The 20,779-nt window shown below is 35.8% G+C and overlaps 1 protein-coding gene across 7 annotated transcripts in view; it reads right to left on the bottom strand.

Annotated features, from left to right (window-relative positions):
* Window positions 1-20,779, bottom strand: part of NUP54 (nucleoporin 54) — a 34,075-nt gene that overhangs the window by 5,142 nt on the left and 8,154 nt on the right. For 3 of the 7 annotated variants that reach the window (XM_024356104.3, XM_063809533.1, XM_024356100.3), the window contains 6 exons: window positions 16,451-16,677; window positions 14,436-14,623; window positions 12,780-12,976; window positions 11,494-11,548; window positions 10,925-11,018; window positions 4,895-5,002 (listed from right to left, as the gene is read on the bottom strand). In XM_024356104.3, the coding sequence (XP_024211872.1) occupies window positions 4,895-5,002; window positions 10,925-11,018; window positions 11,494-11,548; window positions 12,780-12,976; window positions 14,436-14,623; window positions 16,451-16,677 (869 nt within the window). Of the gene's footprint in view, window positions 1-4,894; window positions 5,003-10,924; window positions 11,062-11,493; window positions 11,549-12,779; window positions 12,977-14,435; window positions 14,624-16,450; window positions 16,678-20,779 lie in introns of all 7 variants that reach the window. The other 4 variants (XM_024356105.3, XM_024356103.3, XM_063809532.1 and 1 more) reach the window with 2 other exon arrangements.

Genomic DNA, 20,779 nt, shown 5'->3' with positions numbered 1-20,779 from the left:
TGCTGCTACTCTCCAAGCCCAGCTTACTCTGTTAAAAACAGTGCAAATCCTTCCATACTCTCATCCATGCTCCTATAACCATATCTTTTTCATAAACACACACATAGACCGACTGCTTTTTACTCATCTAAGTTTTTAAAAATGGATTATATATAATTAACAAAATTAATTTTATTATCAATATTAACCATTAAATTTTATAATTAAAATAATTTTATTATCAAAATCTCATGAAATGCCTTAAGAAGTATAGCTCTAATTTGTTATTTTTAATGGCTGTATGCTTTTTAAATGTTATTAACCAATAATCAATAATTACTGTCTTGATGGATATACATTTTGTTTTCACACTACAATGCCATAATAAACATTTTTGTAGCTTTGACTCTATAAACAATGCTGTAATAAATTTTTTAGCTTTGACACTACAATGCTATAATAAACATTTCTGTGCATATATCTATTTAACTGGTATAGATCTTTAACAATGAGGCTGAGTTTTAAAGTATGTACGTTTTCAGTTCTAAAGCTGTTAGATTGCTTTCTCAAAAGATCCTAATGATTTAGATCCATAGGCCACACATCAGAATACTCTTTCCCCACATTCCTGTCAAGAACAGGTGGTGGTTGTTTAAATTTTTCCCAACCGCATGAGTGTAAAGGGATCTCTTTTTTTTTTTTTTTTTTTTTTTTCCCAGATGGAGTTTCACTCTGTCACCCAAGCTGGAGTGCAGTGCCGTGATCTTGGCTCACGGCAACCTCCACCTCCCAGGTTCAAGCAATTCTCTGCCTCAGCCTCCCAAGTAGCTGGGATTACAGGCGCCCGCCACCATGCCCAGCTAATTTTTGTATTTTTAGTAGAGTTGGGGTTTCACCATCTTCGCCAGGCTGGTCTTGAACTCCTGACCTCGTGATCCACCCGCCTCGGCCTCCCAGAGTGCTGGGATTACAGGCGTGAGCCACTGCGCCCGGCCAGGATCTCATTTTTTTTCTTTAATCTGCAATTCCCAGATTCCTAGTAAATTAAAGGGACCATCTTTTAATGACTAAGAACTATTTTGCATTTGCTTTTTCTATGAACTGCCTTTACACATCTTTTGCCCAAATTTCAATTGGGTTTTACTGTCAAATTATAGGATCTCTTTGTATAATATGAATATGAACACTAAATCTAAAATGAATGCTGTTTGCAAAATTTCCTTTTCCTAAACTCTATCACATGACTATTGACAAATGGCTTCTGGTATCTTTTGCTACACAATTTTTTATGTGGCCAATGTTGGTTTATAGTTTCTAGCTTTTTGATCAATGTCTCTCAAATCCCAGGCTGTACATACAGCTTTGAAAGTTTCTTAGAGTCTTTAGTCCACTTTATTTTTATACAATGCAATGGTCTAATTTTCTTTTCTTCCTTATGGATAGTTATACTCCAGCATTATTTATTAAATAAACCCACTGAATTGAAATACCACCTTTCTCATATATTAAATTTTCAGCACACTTGCATCTATTTGTAAATTCCCTACTCTGTTCCATGCATTGTTCTGTCCAATCCCATGCAGACACTATATTGATTCAATTATAAGAGGTTTAAAATAGGTTCTGAAATCTGGTAAAGAAGTCCCCTTCACTATTTCTTTTTTGTTCCTGAACAAGCTAGTCTCAAACACTTATCCTTCTTTATAAACTTAAAGAAATTTTAATCAAAATTTTTTTAGAGACAGGGTCTCCCTATGTTGCCCAGGCAACAGAGTGCAGTGGCTATTCATAGGCACAATCATAGCTCACTAGAGCCTCAAACTCCTGGGCTCAGGTGCTTCTCCTGCCTCAGCCTTCTGAGTAGCTGTGACTATAGGTGCCATGTCATCACACCCAGCTTAATCAATTTTTAAAAAGCTGTAATTCATTTTTAATTTTGTAAAGTGGGTATTAAGTATTCTCATCTAAGAATATAGTTTATCTATTTGTAAATACCTATACTTTCCTCAGAAATATATTCCTATTTTACAGTTTTGTCACCATAGTGAATGGAACATTTTCCTATTTCCAGATAGTAAAAAGGAAAGTTGATTTTTGTACTTTTATATCTAGCCAGCTTACTACATTAATTCTATGGTTTATTCCCTTGGGTTTTCCAGATATACAATCATATCAGCAAAAATAGATCACTTAATCATCTTCCCAATGTTTATATTATTTCTTTGCTTGTTTTATTTATGAAAACCTCCAAGATAGCAACAAATAATGATGATAATATTGGGTGTCCGTTGTCTAGTTTCTAAATGCGATTTTAGTGTTCTGCCTTTTTGAGTATTTGCTATTCATTTTTGGTTACAGTTTCTATTATATATTTTCCTTTAATGTGTTGCTATAATAAGTCATGTTGATAGATGTCCTGTTATTAAAACCAACCTTGCATTCCTGAAATAAACTTTACTTGGTCATAGTATATTTTTTAAGAAATTGATAAATAGCTGGATTCTCTTTGCTTATACTTCATTTAGAATGTGGTTTTTTGGTCCGATTTGAGGTATACTCTACATACGACAATTCACCTGTTTTAGGTGTTCAGTTCTATGAATCTGGCAAATACATACAGTCGTGTAACCACCACAGTGATTAAGATACAGAATATTTCCATCACCCCAAGCCCCTTGTAGTCACACTTCTCTCTTCATCTACAGTCCCTGGCAACTACTAATCTGTTATCTGTCCCTAATTTTCTTTTGTATAATGTTATATAAATAGAATCATGCCTTACACAGCCTTTAAGTCTGGCTTTTTTCACTTAGCATAATTTGCATCTCTTTAAAATAGCTGTTTATAATTTCTTTTTTTGAGATGCTACAAACAGAAATGTAAAATGGTACAGTTGCTTTGGAAAACAGTTTACGTAGTTCCTCAAAAAGTTAAACATAGTGTGCATATGACACAGCAATTTCACTCCTAGGTTTATACCCAAGAGAAATAGAAGTATATGTCCAAACAAACACTTGTAAATAAATTTTAATAGCAATATTATTCATAATAGCCAAAAAGTAGAACCACCAAAATGTCCATCAATTGAGTAAAATGTGGTATAGCCATATGATGGAATATTCAGCAATAAATGAATAATAATCATTTATTAGTACCTGAAGTACTATTACATGGTACAACACAGTTGAACTTTGAAAACATTATGCTAAGTAAAAGCCAGTCACAAAAGACCATATATCGTTATGATTCCATTTATATGAGGTTTCCAGAACAGGCAAACCCATATAGGCAAAACCGGTTGCATAGGACTGACAGATTTGCAGTGAAACGGGGAAGTGACTGACAATGGGTATGGGATTTGTCTGTAGGGTGATAGAAATGTTCTAAAATTGATTGTGGTAATAACGGTTATACAAGTCTCTGAATATACTAAAAGCCATTGAATTGTACACTTTAAATGAGTAAATAGTATGGTATGCGAATTATCTTAAGCTGTGAAAAAAGAACAAATGAAGCTGTATACATTATTCCTCAATTGTCTAGAATAATTAAAATAACACTGGAATTAGCTCTTTTGTGGTTAGACAAAATTTGGCAATGAAACTATCTGTCCCTGAGGCCTTTTTCATGTTTCATCTTTCATTTTTCCAACTGTTTCTGTGGTATTTGTTTTCTTACTTCTCTGTAGATTAATTTTGGTAATTTTCATTTTCATAGAAAAATCAAAATAAAACTTCCTCTGAGTTCCAAATCTGTTACCCTAAAGTACATGCAGCATCTTCTTTTTTTTTTCTCCTTTTTTCTGAGATGGAGTCTTGCTCTGTAGCCTAGGCTGGAGTGCAGTGGCGTGATCTCAGCTCACTGCAACCTCTGCCTCCCAGGTTCAAGCAATTCTCGTGCCTCAGCCTCCCAAGTAACTGGAACTACAGGCGCAAGCAACCATGCCTGGCTGATTTTTTTGTATTTTAGTAGAGATGGGGTTTCACCGTGTTGCCCAGGCTGGTCTTGAACTCCTGAGCTCAGGCAATCCACTCACCTTGGCCTCCCAAAGTTCTAGGATTACAAGAGTGAGACACCGTGCCCGGCCCATGCAGTATCTTCTTATTCTGTTTTGTATATCTATGGTGATGCCTCTTTTCCCACTACTAATTTTGTATATTTTACTCTGTTTTTCCCTTCTTCCAGCTGATGAGATGCTTAGTAATTTTAATGGTCTTTTCAAAGAAATAGTTTTTTAATTTATTCTTTCCACTATTACATTTTTTAGTCTTTCACTAATTTCACATTTATCTTTCTTTTTAGTTTCTTTTGGCTTATCTTGATATTCCTTTTCTAATTTAACATGAGTACTAAGTTCCTTTATTTTTCACATTTGATTTTTTTAAATGAGAATTTTTTATGGCTGTAAGTTTTCCTCTGAGTACAGATTTTGCTGTTTCCCACTGGTTCTGGTATGTAATATTTCTGTTTTCATGATAGTTTATAATTTCAGTTATTATTCTTTTAATTCCTCCTGTTAATTTGGAAATTCTATTGTTTTTCGACCATTATGGTTACACTCCTTTTTCTAGCACTCAAAAAATTTTCTGAACTATTTTATGAAACTATTTTATGAAATTTATGAGACATCAATAATCTCACAGAAGCTTCCCTTGCACTAAGATGCTTTATTTCTTCACTGCTTTCCCTCAAACTGTCACTAAAATATAAACTTTAGGATATTTTTATTCTCCTCACTCAAACCTATGAGACTTGTTTTCCAATTTCAAAGTTTTACTGAAAGAATTCGGTACTTGTAATTTCACATTATTCTTTCATTTTAGTATTTTTTTTTCTATTTTAAAAATCTATATTTAGTACATTATTTCACACACATAGTCTTATAAACACTGGGGGGGAAAATCCAAATTACTACCTGTAAAGTTCTATGGGAAAGATCCATGAGTTTCCTCTTGTATTGTGCAATTTTGGCTACAGATGTAGTTTGATTCTTTTGTAGCTCACTAATATCTTCAGATATGATCTGTTTAAAAAAAAATTGGGGGGGAGGGTTAATCAAATATCACAACTATTTATCAGTTACACCTGTGTGGAAATTCTAATCTTGGGATAAGCCTGAGATTCATCTCTCAAAATATAAACTCTTTCCCTATAAATCTGTGCTTTATATTTCTTCCCTTTTTACATACCTAAAATTTTTTTAAAAGAATCATGCAAAGATATCTTTAGAGCTCTAGGAAATTTAGCAATGAGGCAATACATAGAAAAAATAAGCTAGGCGTGGTGGCTCACACCTGTAATCCCACCACTTTGGGAGGATGAGGCGGGCAAATTACTTAAGGTCAGGAGTTCAAGACCAGCCTGGCCAACATAGTGAAACTCCGTCTCTACTAAAAATACAAAGAAGTAGCTGGGTGTGGTGGCATGCACCTGTAATCCCAGCTACTTGGAAGGCTGATGCAGGAGAATCACTTAAACCTGGGGGATGGAGCCGAGATCGTGACACTGCACTCCAGCCTGGGCAACAGAGTGAAACTCCATCTCACAGAAACAAAAAACAAAAAACAGAGTGAGACTCCATCACACACACACACACACACACACACACACACACACACACACACGGCTGGGCACAGTGGGTCACTCCTGTAAGCCTAGCACTTTGGGAGGCCAAGGCAAGAGGAGTGCTTGAGACCAGGATTTTGAGACAAGCTTGGGCAAAATGGCAAGACCTTGTGTCTACAAAAAATATAAAAAATTAACCAGGTGTAGTGCTACATGCCTGTAATCCCAGCTCCTTAGGAGGCTGAGGTGGGAGGATCACTTGAGCCCAGGAGTTTGGGGTTGCAGTGAGCCGTGATCATGCCACTGCACTCCAGCATGGGCAAGAGGGAGAGGGAGAGAGGGAGAGAGGGAGAGAGGGAGAGAGGGAGAGAGGGAGAGAGGGAGAGAGGGAGAGAGGGAGAGGGGGAGAGGGGGAGAGGGAGAAGAGGGAGAAGAGGGAGAAGAGGGAGAAGAGGGAGAAGAGGGAGAGGGGGAGAGAGAGGGAGAAGAGGGAGAGAGGGAGAGAGGGAGAGAGGGGGAGAGAGGGAGAGGGAGAGGGAGAAGAGGGAGAAAGGGGGAGAGAGGGAGAGAGAGAGAGAGGGAGAGAGGGGGAGGGAGAGAGAGAGAGAGAGACAGAGAGAGAGGGAGAGACCTATCTCAAAAGGAAAAAAAGACAACACATACTTCAGAAATAATTAAGGAATCTGAAGTAACATGGAATACAGCCAACAACCAGGTCTGAGTGGAAAAAGTTAAGATGTGTAAGATGATATCTAGGGGGTGTCTTAATAGACAATTAGCCCTGTATCTAACTACTGACAGCAAGTACAGTACATTTCAACATTAACTGTTACAGAATACTTGGAGGGAGTAATCAAGAGTGCAGAGGAAAAGGAATGATATTAATTATGCAGCAGGATACATTTTTATGCCTCTGGATCTTTGACTTGCTGTTTTACCTGACTGAAATCCCACTATTCTGCCTTAGGAAGTCTTAACCTTACAGGGTAGGTTAAAATCTCACTATTTTATTAAAGCATCCCAATCAGAATTAATCCCATAATTGTCTCTATCATAATTAATCATTCTATGCCACTGGCTTACATTAACATGTTACAAGAAAGAGGTTAAGATTGTGCAAGACATATTTTAGCACATCCACCTGCACACATCACCTTTTAAAGAAACTTTCCAATGCCAGGCCATGCTGAAAGGACAAAATTAGGTGGCCATGTTTTATATTACAAAACCTAGGCAATCTCCCCATCCCAATTTTGAAAAATCACCAGGGTTTTTAGATACAAGAGTACTTACAACATTATTTTCTACCAGTAATAACTAAAAAAATTAGACATGTTATCAGCCACAGTATTTATTAACAAATACTAAAACCATCTAGGAATTGATCCAAGAAAGAACGCATAAGATTTTAAAAGGGAATATTTAAAAATTATTTTAAAGGACATAAAAGACTACAAGGATTAAAGAGACATACCACATTCATGGATGAAATGATTTAATATTAAAATTCAATTCCCACAAATTAGTCTTTGCATTTAATGCAATTCCAACCATAATTCTAGCATTCTGACAAATTGATTCTAAAGTTTTTATGGAAGAATAAAGACCCATAAAGACCCAGAAAACTTTGAAAAGAAGAACCAAGATTAGAGATTCATGCTACTAGATATTAAGATACACTACAAAGCCATAAGACTAAAAAAATGTGGAATGGGTGGGTATAAGAACAGACCAACTGGCCAATGAAACATAAGAGAGGGTCTAGAAATAGATCACATATATATATGCAAACAGTGTAATTTAAATTCTTTGATAATCATTGAGGAATATCACATTTTTATAGGCAATATTAAAAATATAGGGCCGGGTGCAGTGGCTCACGCCTGTAATCCCAGCACTTTGGGAGGCCAAGATGGGTGGATCACGAGGTCAGGAGATCGAGACCATCCTGGCTAACACGGTGAAACCCCATTTCTACTAAAAATACAAAAAATTAGCCAGGCGTGGTGGTGGGCGCCTGTAGTCCCAGCTACTTGGGAGGCTGAGGCAGAACAATGGCGTGAACCCAGGAGGTGGAGCTTGCAGTGAGCCGAGATTGCGCCACTGCACTCCAGCCTGGGCGACAGAACGAGACCCCCATCTCAAAAAAAAAAAAAAAAAAAAAAAAAAAAAAATGGACCCACTATTTAGAGAAAAATAAATCTGAGTTCATACCACATATTTTATATAAAGGTAAACTTCATGATGACAACAAAAGACTCAAATGTGAAAGGTTAAACTCTAAATTTTTTTTAATGTAGGATACTCTCAGACTTTGGGATGAAAAATTATTTAAGCAAATTCCCAAAAAGAAAATACAAGGCAAACATTTAATGGATATCATTACATTAAAATTAAGGATTTCTCTTCAACTACAGACACCAAAGACAGAATTAACAAAGAGATGAGAAACTAGAAGATATTTACAATGTTATAAACAGAGACTACAATCTAGAGTAAATGATTACTGAAGTTCAATAAAGAAAAAATAGGAAGCCCAGTGGAAACACTGGCCAAAGATATGAATGATTTCAGTTCTGGACAAGATGGACTAAGCATATGCAACCCCAATCTCTCCCATTTAATATAGCTATAAAACTTGGATGGAATACATGGGGGAGCTATTTGGGAACTCTGGCAGGAAGATCAGGTAAGATAGGAATTTAAAGTACCATTAAACTTGTGGTGAGTTTACCCATTTTTCCCCTCAGGCGTCCCTAGTCTGGTTTCAACCCAGCCTCAAACCTGGAAATGAGCATAAATGCTGAAAGGGAGCTCCAAGGGAAGTCTGCTAGTTCTAGTGGGAGGAGATACATCGTATTACCTAGAGAAAGGTTTCTCAACTTCAGCACTATTAATCTTGGGTAATTCCTTGTTGTGGGAGTACTGTTCTGTACACTGCAGAATGTGTGCAGCATCTGGGCCTCTACACATTAGACGCCTGTAGTACTCCCCAACCAAGAGTCTCCAGATATTGCCAAATGTGCTCTGGGAGACAAAATCACCACCACCACCACAAGCCACTACTAAGAAGTACTGCTCTAAGACTTGAAATAATAGATTAAAAGGAAATGCTGAAAAAAAAAAAAAGTCCAAATAACCCAAAAGAAAGCAGAAAAGTAGAAACAGGAATGAAAAACAGAGGCTACAAACACAAAACAAATAAATGGTAGGACTAAATCCAAACTTTTTGCTGTCTACAAGAATCTCGCTTCAAATATAACAATATAGGTAGGTTAAAAGCAAAAAGGTGGACAAAGGTATGCCATACAAACACTTTTTATCAAAAGAAAGGTAGCGTGGCTATGTTAACACCAGACAAAGACTTCAGAGTGTCTTGAGTAAGTGTCCATGAACAGATGAATGGATAAAGAAAACATGGTGTGTATGTGTACACATATATACACACACAATAGAATACTATTTAATCATGAAAAAGAATGAAGTGCTACCATTTGCAGCAACATAGATGAACTTGGAAGACATTTTGTTAAGTAAATAAGCCACGTGCAGAAAGATAAATTCTGCATGTTCTCACTCATATGTGGAAGCTAAAAAAAGTTGATTTAGTAGAAGAAAAGAGTAGAATAGTGGCTACTAGAGGTGGAGAAAGAGTAGGAGTAGGGAACTGCCAAAGGTTGCTTAACAGATACAAAAGTACAGCTGGATAGGAGGATTAAGTTCCAGTGTTCTATAGCACTATAGGTAACTATAATTCACAACCATTTATTGTGTTTCAAATAGCTATAGGAGTGAATTTCCCATGATACCAACAAATGATAAATGTATGGGGTAATGGATATGCTAATTACTTTATTTGATCATTACACACTGTATCCATGTATTGAATTATCACACTATGCCCCATAAATATGTAGTTATGTATCGATTAAAAACAATAAAAGAAAAGGCCATTAGAGAAGATTTAAAACTTACCGAGGATTAAGAGGGATATGATATAATAATAAAAGGTAAATTTGCCAAGAAAACACAACAATCCTATATAACAACAGCCCTTCAAACTATTAATACATGAAGCAAAAACTGAGAAATGAAAGGAGAAAAACACAAATCCGTAAGTGTTGCTGTAGATTTCAAATCTCTTCTCAAACTAGCAGACAGAAAAAACAACAAGAATACAGAACTGAACAATACTATCAACCAACTGGATCTCACTGACATTAATAGAAAACTTCACCCAAGGACTGCAGAATACACATTATTTTCATAGGCTCCTGGGTTATAAAACCTCAGCAAAGTTGGCCGGGCGCAGTGGCTCACGCCTGTAACCCTAGCACTTTCGGGAGGCCGAGATGGGTGGATCACGAGGTCAGGAGATCGAGACCATCCTGGTTAACACGGTGAAACCCCGTCTCCACTAAAAATACAAAAAATTAGCCGGGCGTGGTGGCAGGCGCCTGTAGTCCCAGCTACTCCGGAGGCTGAGGAAGGAGAATGGCGTGAACTCAGGAGGTGGAGCTTGCAGTGAGCCTAGATTGCGCCACTGTGCTCCAGCCTGGGCGACAGAGCGAGAGACGTCTCAAAAAAAAAAAAAACAAAAAAAACAAAAAAAAAAACCTTAGCAAAGTTAAAAGAATTGAAATCATAGAAATTTCTCTGACCTTTAAGAATCTTTAAGTATTTAATTATGAAAGTTTTTTTTTTTTTTTTTTTTTGAGGAGTCTCACTCTGTCGCCCAGGCTGGAGTGCAGTGGCACGATTTCTGTTCACTGCAACCTCTGCCTCCCGGGTTCAAACAATTCTCATGCCTCAGCCTCCCAAGTTGCTGGCATTACAGGCATGCACCACGACATCCAGCTAATTTTTGAATTTTTTAGTACAGACCAGGTTTTGCCATGTCAGCCAGGCTTGTCTTGAACTCCTGATCTCAAGTGATCCACCCATCCTGGTCTCCTAAAAAAGTCTACTTTATGAAATAAAATATTAAGTATATTTAAGCATTAATTTTAAATTTGCTTCATCAACATACAATAATATACCAAGACAATTATATGTCAACATAAAATAATCATTACTATAACCTTCATTTTCATAAGGCCCCATAAATAATAATATGCAATCCCTGGCTGAAACTGGAAATGACAGTCTAATTAATCCACTAAGACAAGAATTCTAAATTCATTATTATATCAAATCAGATTCATGTGATTTGGGGACTTCTATCATAAAGAAGGTAGTTGTATAAAACTATTAAATTGCAGTGTATGCTACATTGTTTCCTGATTAAGATAAAACAGTAGCACATATACTAAAAAGAATTAAATGTCTATAATCCCTTTCCCTACTTCCAGGGCCAGGGAATAAAAAGCTAAATGCTTACATCTAATCTGGTTTGATGCTGCTTAGTCATCTGATCTTGAACCTTCAGTCTTCGGAGAAGTTCCTTAAAACCCACCATTGGTACAGGAATTAACCTGAAGAAACGCAGTGAACAATTTTCAGACCTTAAGCCTATTACTACAAAATACAAGAAGTGAAGGTTTTAGTAACACTCATGTAATTTTACATCAACTTTCTAGGGCTCTAAGGCAGATCTATGACTATGAGATAACCATGTTATGCCAAAGAGATTTTATTCAACCTCTCTATTTTACAAATGAGGAAATACAGTTCAGTCAAAACATTACATTATTAAATGAAAATGCAAATAGGATTTTCCGCTCCTAGTTAGTTCTCACTATGCTATCCTGCCTTACCATAATTTTTTTTTCTTATTTTTTTTTTGTTTTGGCTGAAGCTTTAGCTGGACAATAATCAATATTTTTTAAAGGCCAGGACAATGAAAATAAACTTGCCTCATATGTAAGAATTATAATTAATAGCTCCCATGTTTGCTTTCCTAGCAGCAAATATTAGTTCTTAAATGAAACAAGATGAAGACATACTTACTTTTCAGAATCAGGGTTATCTACCTTGGCCTGTTCCCAGATAATAGGATCAACACCTACCACAAATAAAAAATATTTTTTCTAAAACAATTTTCTATTTTTATAATATGTGTATGACAAAGGCTTTCCTAAAACAAGACCCTAAACCCAGAAGCTATAATGAAAAGTGACTGTCAAATATGATCATGGTAAAAATACAAATTTTTGCAGAATAAATAAAGTTCAAAAAAAGCACAGATTGAAAGGAACTATCTATAACCTATAGGATAATAGATTAACCTCCAGAATATAGAAAGAGTTCCTATACATCAAAAAGGAAGACAAAAAAATCTAGAAAATGGGCAAAGGACACAAATAGGTAACTCACAAAAAATATAAATGTAGCTAATAAACATATTAAGTATTAATTTTTAAATTAATTATTTTGCCATCAGTGGCCAGAAAAATAACATTCCTGTTATGAATATAAACGGTAGAACTTTCCCTGGAGGGCAATTTGGCAATATCTAACATACATAATATTGACTCAAAAATTTCATTACCAGAGATCTATTCTAAAGAAATATATACCAATGTGTTCTAAGACATGTTTACAAGGATATTGTTAATTACTGTACAGTTTATAATAGTAAAAAGAAAACAACTTAGAGGTGTTAAGTAAAGGTGTATCCATGGAATACTATGCAATGTTTAAATACAGTAAGATTTATCTTCATGTATTGACATGAAAAGTGCTAAGAAATACTGTAAAAAGGCAAGCTGAAGGTGTATATGGAGAATCCTTTTTTAAAAGATCTACATGTAAATATGCTTACATTTCAAATCACAGATAAAGGATTAAACATAGTACCATAAATTGACAGTAGTTACTTCCGGGGAAAGGAACTAAAGGTAATCTATCACATAGTCAATCTAGTTATGCCATCCAGAATATTTTACAGTTAGAATACATTCAGGTTTTACTTGAATATTCAGTTAAAATGAGATAAGCTAGAAAAAAATAAGCCAAAATTTTACTAGTAAATTACCTTTGGGTAGATGGATTATGGACTATTTTTCTTCAGTTCACTATTTCTCAAAATTTCTATTTTAACATATACATATTAGCTATATAATAAAAAACTAAATGAATACAAATATTCAAAACTATTTCCCAAATAAGTAGATATGTGATAAGATGATACTAATTTTATTAGCATTAATAACCAACCAACACCTCTGAAATACGGGGAGTGTTTAGTTCTAAATCTTTCTTTTTTTTTGAACTCTGTGATTCTAGAAACATACCAGCAGGAGGATTCTGTAAAAGCTGTTTGATCTGTGCAGGAGAAAGTTCTGTTCTAGTCATAGAAAGGGTTACACCAAGTTGCTGCAATTGTGTTTTTATATTGGCTTGTTCAAAATGGGCATATAGCGTTGTAGCTGGAACTCTTCTTGAAGTACCATTTGGCGAACGCTCAACAACATAAATAACAACTTCTGTCCTGAAGGAAGAATAACCAATTTATAAAATATGGAGCACAAAACTCATAGCGACAAACCTCAGCATATCATAGCATGTGATTTCAGAAGGGTTTAAGTTGAATTCAGAAATGGTTGTTTTAGGAGGCAATTAAAATGTTTCCTTTTTTTTTTTTTTTGAGCAAGGTTTGCTCTGTTGCCCAGGCTGGAGTGCAGTGGTATCATCACTGCAGCCTCAATGTCCCAGGCTTAAGCAATTCTCCCACCTCAGCCTCCAAGTAACTGAGAGTACAGTTGCACACCCGCTACGTTTAGCTTACGTGTGTGTGTGTGTGTATACATAAATATATATGATATATATATATATTTTTTTTTTTTTTAATTTTTTTGAGAGACGGACACTCGCTATGTTGCCTAGGCTAGTCTCAAACTCCTGGTCTCAAACAATCCTCCCACCTTGACCTCCCAAAGTTCTGGGATTACAGGTATGATGAGCTGCTGTGCCCAACTGTTTTCTTCTTAAATCTTGGAAAATAAGAAAGTTTTACTTCATGTAATGTTCATTTACAAATCAACCTAAATGAAAGTTAAAAAGAACCAGGTAAATAAGATAGTATTTTTTTTTTTTTTGAGACGGAGTCTCTCTCTGTCCCTCAGGCTGGAGTTCAGTGGCGCGATCTTGGCTCACTGCAAGCTCCGCCTCCCGGGTTCATGCCATTCTCCTGCCTCAGCCTCCCTCGTAGCTGGGACTACAGGCACCTGCCACCACGCCCGGCTGATTTTTTTTGTATTTTTAGTAGAGACAGGGTTTCACCGTGTCAGCCAGGATGGCCTCGATCTCCTGACCTCATGATCCGCCCGTCTCGGCCTCCCAAAGTGCTGGGATTACAGGCGTGAGCCACCGTGCCCGGCCAATAAGATAATATTTATAAAGGGGTTTGCTTAGTTGCAAAATCCTATGTAAATGTTATTTACTATAGGAAATTCTGGTGAAATTTATGGGTTGCTTCTCTGCAATTACAACCACAAGTAAAATCTGATTCAATTATTGCATCTCATTAATAATCATTCCTCCAAATATCCTAAAATAAATGTCTTGCCACTAACACTGAGAATTATACTTAGGTCAAGGGAAGTAAAGCAATAATATTTATTCATGAATGAACATGAACAGTAATGAGTTAATAACATTTTCCAATAACATCTTTATGGCCCTCAATTTGCACGCATCTATGACAAATGGTCCCTTCCTCGCCTGAATGAAAATCTAGAAAATTATTAGCATCTAGTAAGTTAAAAAATCCAAAATTTTAAAAAAACTTTTAAATAAATGTTTTTATCAATACTGAATAATCACTAGCTGAGAAAAGGCATTCTGCTCTGAGAATTAATTTGTGCTTTAGCAACAAAAACATTATTGATCACTCCCTTAGGACCAGAAATAAATATACAGAAATAAACAGTATATTTATGTATACTTACTGATCATCTGGCAATGTTTTAGTGCCCTCTACATTTACAGTAAGGGTCTGGTTTCCTCCCAAAACTTTATGCAATGATTCTACCAACTGTTGTTGTTGGCTTCGAATCTCTGTTTCTTTTTTGTTGAAAACTAAAACCACTAGCCCATCTTCATCTTTATTACTGGGCATGCAACTATAACCTACTGCCTGTGGAATGACAAAATAAACAATATAAAAAATATGTACAGATCTTAAATCAGGTGTTTAATATTAATAGCTTAATATCTGCTAAAATGGGAAAAACAACTTAATGTCTGGTAATTAAGGGAATAATGATTCTTCCCACCATTTTGTGCCCTAGGAGGTCACAAAATTATAAAGAAAAACTATTTTACCCAGGAATAACATTAACCTATAGAGTAAGATTAACATTTCCTCTTTGAGAGAGTAACTAAACAGCTTTCTCCCCTAAAAAATTTTGATATTCATTATTGTTGGTTGTTTCTGAACCATCTGCAAGTCATTATAAAAGTGACTGCAAAAATCACCAACTAATTATAATTTATTTCACTATACAGATTGTTCTCAACTTATGATTTTTCCATTTTATAGGGTGTAAAAGCAATACGCATTCATATATACATACATGTAAACCATACATGGAATTCTGATCTTTTAGTTTTTATTATAAAATTATTATTATTATAAGATGGACTTGATGTTAGATTATTCTGCCCAATTGTACACTAATGTAAGTGTTCTGAGCATGTTTAAAGTAGGCTAGGCTAGGCTATGATGCTTGGTAGGTTAGGTGTATTAAATGCATTTCTGAATTACAATATTTTCAATTATGATGGGTTTATTGGGATGTAACCCATAATAAGTTGAGGAGTATCTGTATATCTGATTCATGGAATCTTAAAACTAAGTTTTAAATATATAAAGAAGTAATTTATAAATAAATACTTTTAAATCACAGTAATGACAGTCAACTTACAAATACTATAAAGAATGTCTGTATCACTTTATTGGTTTATATAATACAAAACTTTATGAAACAGGGTTGTTGCTTTTTTACATATTAATATGACCAATTATACTTTTCTAAATAATTGCTCTTTTAGATAGAAGCCTTTTATCCCTTTTCACCACTCATCTGCAACTTTTAAAAAAGAATTTAAATTAACTCAAGTGTACATTATGCATTTTACCATGTTATACACCAACTTTATTGTTATATTCAACTTATGTCTATTATTGAATACCTCTTAGCGACTAAATACATGTATCAAAATTTCAACTATATGCACTCAATATACTTTTTGTTAGTGATGACACAAAGAGATGTTCTGTAATAAGACAGGCTGACCACTTTATTCAAGGATCTGATCCTCAGCCTTACAGCTCCAAACACAGGGTTATGTACATATTGATTAGGTTTAAGAGACCAACGTAGGCCAATATAACTCCTAAGAGGCTGAGGTATAAACTGGATTGCAATACATAATTTGTTATGGAAAATGCATTACCAAATGGACCTAAATACTCTCACTGGCTGATAAAGAGATTTTCTGAAGAGACAAATGAGAAGGTTGTTTGGTAGGCAGGGAATAAGAACACAGAAAATGGGCAATATTGTTTTAATAGCTTTGGGGTTATACATGCCAAGGGGAATTCCTGTCTGCTGGTTAGGGTATACTCTCCTGGCCAATGTTAAATGAATACCACTAAATTGTAGTTTGGTGTCTCCCCTTTACAGGTGCCAGGCAAACCATTCTCCTGTTTACATTTTTTTTCTTCAGTTATAAATCACATTCCAGTCACATCTTCCTTCATTCATATTCTGGTCACCTTCAACCACACATATGTATGAAATCACTTCAATTTTATAATTTCTATATTTTCAAAATAAAAGTATAATCATACCATGTTCAAGGAGTAAAGATCCAAGCAATTGTTATCTTGATATTAATCTAAATATATTTTCTGTTATACAAAATCTTCAACTGAAGATAAAAATAGTATTAATAATACCTTAAATCGGCAAAAGGGATTTTCTTGTGTGAATTCCACTGGCGGAATATTATTGTTGAAATACCCTTTTCCTGTTCCCCAAAAGGCCTGCAGTTGATTCCATTTTGCCAAAATAGCATCTCTCTCATCTCCCAACAGCGTTGGAGCAGAAAGAGCACTCGCAGTATTTATCAGCTGGTTGGACTGGGTAGGAGCTTGTGTAGGCTGACTGAAGAGACCACCTAATGCTAAAAATGTACCCAAAATTAGTATTTAAAAACAAAACAAAACAAAACTTAATCCAGATCCTAGGCGTGGTAGGCAAAATAATGGCCCCCTCCAAGATGCCCATATCCTAATCTACAGAACCTATAAATATGTTATCTTACATAGCAAAAGGGCCTTTGTAGATGTGATTAAATTAAGCATGTTGAGATAGAGGGTTATCCTGGATTATCAGGAGGGACTCAACGTAATCATAAGATCCTCAAAAGTGGAAGAGTGAGCTCAGAGTCAAACAGATCTGAAGATGCTATGCTGTTGGCATATGGCAAGATGGAAGAGCCGCGAGCCAAGAAATGCAGGAAGACTCTAAAAACTGGAAAATGCAAGAGAATGGATTCCCCCTTAGTGCCTCTAGAAATAACACAGTACTGCCAGGACCTTCATTTTAGCACAGTGAAACCCACTTCTGGACTTCTAATCTACAGAAACTATAAAATAATAAAATTTTATTGTCTTAAGCCACTAAGTTTGTGGTAATTTGGTATGGCAGCAATAGGAAACTAACACACTAGGCCAAACCTTATAACGTTAAATTTGTTTTTCTAATAATATTTTTTTGAGACAGGGTCTTACTTTGTTGCCTAGACTGGAGTGCAGTGGCAAGATCATGGCTCACTGCAGCCTCAACCTTCTGGGCTCAAGCAATCCTCCTGCTTCATCATCCTGAGTCGCTGGGACTACAGGAGTGCACCAATGTGCACCTGGTTAATTTTTTTTAATTATTTTTTGTAGAGACAGGGTCTTACTATGTTTCCCATGCTGGTCTCAAAACTTCTGAGCCCAAGCGACTCTCCTGCCTCAGCTTCCCAAAGTGCTGGGATTATAGGCATGAGCAACTGTGCCCAGCCCTAATGATGTTATCCAAATTAATTCCATTACCAGAACACAGATTGGGTCCACAATATTAAACCTACACATGAAAGAATGGAGGGAGGGAGGAAGGGATGCATGTGGATAAAAAAAAGTTTGTAAAGATGTAGGACTTTTTAAAATAACCTTTATTGCTGTTATATTTATATAATAAATACAAATTGGGGGATACAAAGTCTAAAAATCATTGTTATATCAAATACCAGCTTACTAAACATTTTCCTTTCTCTCATTATTAAAAAATATATATAGTAATAACAAATGGATTAACCATCAGTATTCTAGGCTAAAACTTTAGATGGCTGTGTAACTTTGGGCAAATCACTTAACCTCTCTGGGATACCAGTTTCTCTAATGGAAAGAAGGGCCAAGTTCTTAGGGCAGATAAATATGCCCCAAAGTGTGAGATAAGTATGTCATCTTTCAACAAAGGGAGGAGCAAGTCTAAGGCTCAGAGCTTAAGGCAAAGTTATCTACCTAGAATTTATTTACACTATATTTTCTTTGTACTTAATTTCAATTACCTTTTCCTTAGAGCAAATGATACTAATTTTCCACTTATAGCAGCAATAAATTTTACTTTAAAATAACTGTATTTCGTGTTTCAAAGTAAACTGATTTAAAGAAAATTCTTAAATAGTAATACAAATGGTATGTAGATAAGGAGAAAATGTGAATACCAAAATGACCTGAGTTTTAAAACACTGTATTAGATATTGTTTAAGTTCTCTTTCCGCTCTAAACATTGAAAGTACCACAAGGTCCACGGAGCTTCTACAGAGCTAGAGAGAGGCTCTTTTACTCTCCAGAAACGTATTAATTCCCAAATTAGTATATATAAACATTGGCAAGAACTGGACTAGACTTCAGAACACTTGAATCCTGGTTTATTATAAGGTCGCTTTCTATCCTTGAGCAAGAAATTCCTGGGCTTTATCTTCCTCAACTTTTAAATGAGATGAATCAACTGTGATCTCTATATCGAGACATATGCAGTCAGCCTCCCATGCTGTTGATTATTCCTTTGGCCCCCAAAGAAAATCTTCACCTTCTGTTGAATACACATCCTCCTTGAAAGCCCTTCTCCCTTAAATTTCCTGACAACACAGTCTCTCTTGGTTTTTTATAAACACATTCATTCATTCATTCACCATTAATTCATACAACAAATACTTACTGAGTACCTACTAAGTGCTCAGAGCCAAATACTAAAGACACAGTGGTAAACAAGGTAGACAAGGTGCATTAAACAAACTAAACACATCAAACAAATATTAACAACTGTGATAAGTCCTTCAGAGAAGTACAGAGGTTCTGGGAGTACTAAATAAGGGAGCTGATCAAGCCTGAGAGAGGGGTCAAGAGAAGACAGTTCCATTAGCACTTCAGTTAGGGCCTAAAGGAAGGAGTCAGCTAAGCCATGGGGTAGAGGTAAAGGCCAACAGTATGTGTAACATCTCTGTAGAGACAGAGAGAGGAAGATGAGTGGACAAAAGCAATAAGGAGGACTTAACAATGAGGTAGGAAAAAACTAGACTGGAGTGTCACAGAAGTTAAGGTCTCCCACTGGCCAAATGCAACAACTGAAACATATTTATTAAAGCCCATGCATTCAAAATGGTAATTTTATAAAGTAAAGATCAAATTTTTTTAAAATCCTAACTCCTTGGATACCATTAAAAATAATGAGACCACCAACTCCTTTTTACAAAAATTGTCCATTGAAAAGAAAAAAAATTATCTTGCCTTTACTATACAAACTGTACATCAGGGTGATCAAGCAGTCTTGGAGGATGAAGAAAAAGTTCCTTTTACAGAAGAAATTTCAGTGTGATAGGGAGGAAATTAGAAAATCACCATTTTGCAACTCCTAATAAGATAACTGATTGAGGCAATGATCATCAAGGAATGAAACCATTAGGTTAAAGTAGTAAGATAAAGATACGCTGTCACCATCTGAACCTACTGATCAATCTTAGCATCACCAAAAGTGAGATAGCCTCTCAATGTGATGTGATATGAAGCACACAGCACCACTTGCAAAATGTTCTTACCAAAAAAGCAAACGTCAAGTCCCTAAAGCAAACTTTATTTACCACAATTATGAGAGATAAAGTTAAATAATATTACAAGGAAGCAGAAGAAAAATACAGAATGGGGGGCATTTAACAAGACAACTGGAAAATTCATGAGGGAAAAAACAGAATGGGGAATTCTCTACACTAAAAAGAACTTAAGGGACATGACAAGAAAATGAATGTGTGGTCCTTGTTTGGATCATGATTCAAACAAACCAAATAAGAAAACGCTTTTGAGACAAATAGGGAACTCTGGTTATAGATGCGGTATTACATAGTACCAAGGAATTATTGTGGGTTGGAATGAGGTACACATTTTTAAAGAGAGAAGTATAGTAAAGTAAGCATGAAATGACATGCTTGGGATTTGCTCTCAAATACATCAGTGATTTAAAAAAAGGAAAAAGGAGATGGACAATAACAAGTTCTGACTTTTGATGACTCCAGCTAGTAGGGTTCACATCACTTCTTTTTTTCTTTGTTAGCATTTTTCATAAAGAACAGTAAGTGTTCACTGGATTTACTGAGATGATTAATGACCTTAACTTATTTGATAAAATAAAGAAAACAGAAACCAGATTGGCAAATAGTTTGTAAAGGGGAGGAGAGTGGTAGCTGAAGTGAAATGTGGGATTAAAGTAGTTTTGTTGTTGTTGTTATTACTGTTTCAAGAAAAAATAAACTTTGAGTTACTTAAATGTGGATGAGAAGGTGAAGACTGCGGAACGGAGTACAGCTAGAATAATCAACAGCACATGCGCCCTGAAAAGGCAGGAGGTTATAAGATCCTGAGTCAGGTAAAAAGAGGAAAAGGTGGATAGAGGGAGAAAAAAAATAGATTTGGTGGAGGGAAGTTGAAGGAATTGCAATAAGGGATTTTATTTTCTCTTTGGTTTTTTTTTTTTCTGAGACAGAGTCTTGCTCTGTCACCCAGGCTGGAGTCCAGTGGTGCGATCTCAGCTCACTGCAACCTCTGCCTATGGGGTTCAAGCAATTCTCATGTCTCAGCCTCCCGAGTAACTGGGACTACAGGTGTGCACTACCACACCCGTCTAATTTTTGTATTTTTAGTGGAGATGGGTTTCACCATGTTGGCCAGGCTGGTCTCTGACCTCAG

This window comes from Pan troglodytes, chromosome 3 (genome assembly GCF_028858775.2).
Source record: "Pan troglodytes isolate AG18354 chromosome 3, NHGRI_mPanTro3-v2.0_pri, whole genome shotgun sequence".
Classification (NCBI taxonomy): domain Eukaryota; kingdom Metazoa; phylum Chordata; class Mammalia; order Primates; family Hominidae; genus Pan; species Pan troglodytes.
This window is presented reverse-complemented; position numbering and strand designations above follow the sequence as displayed.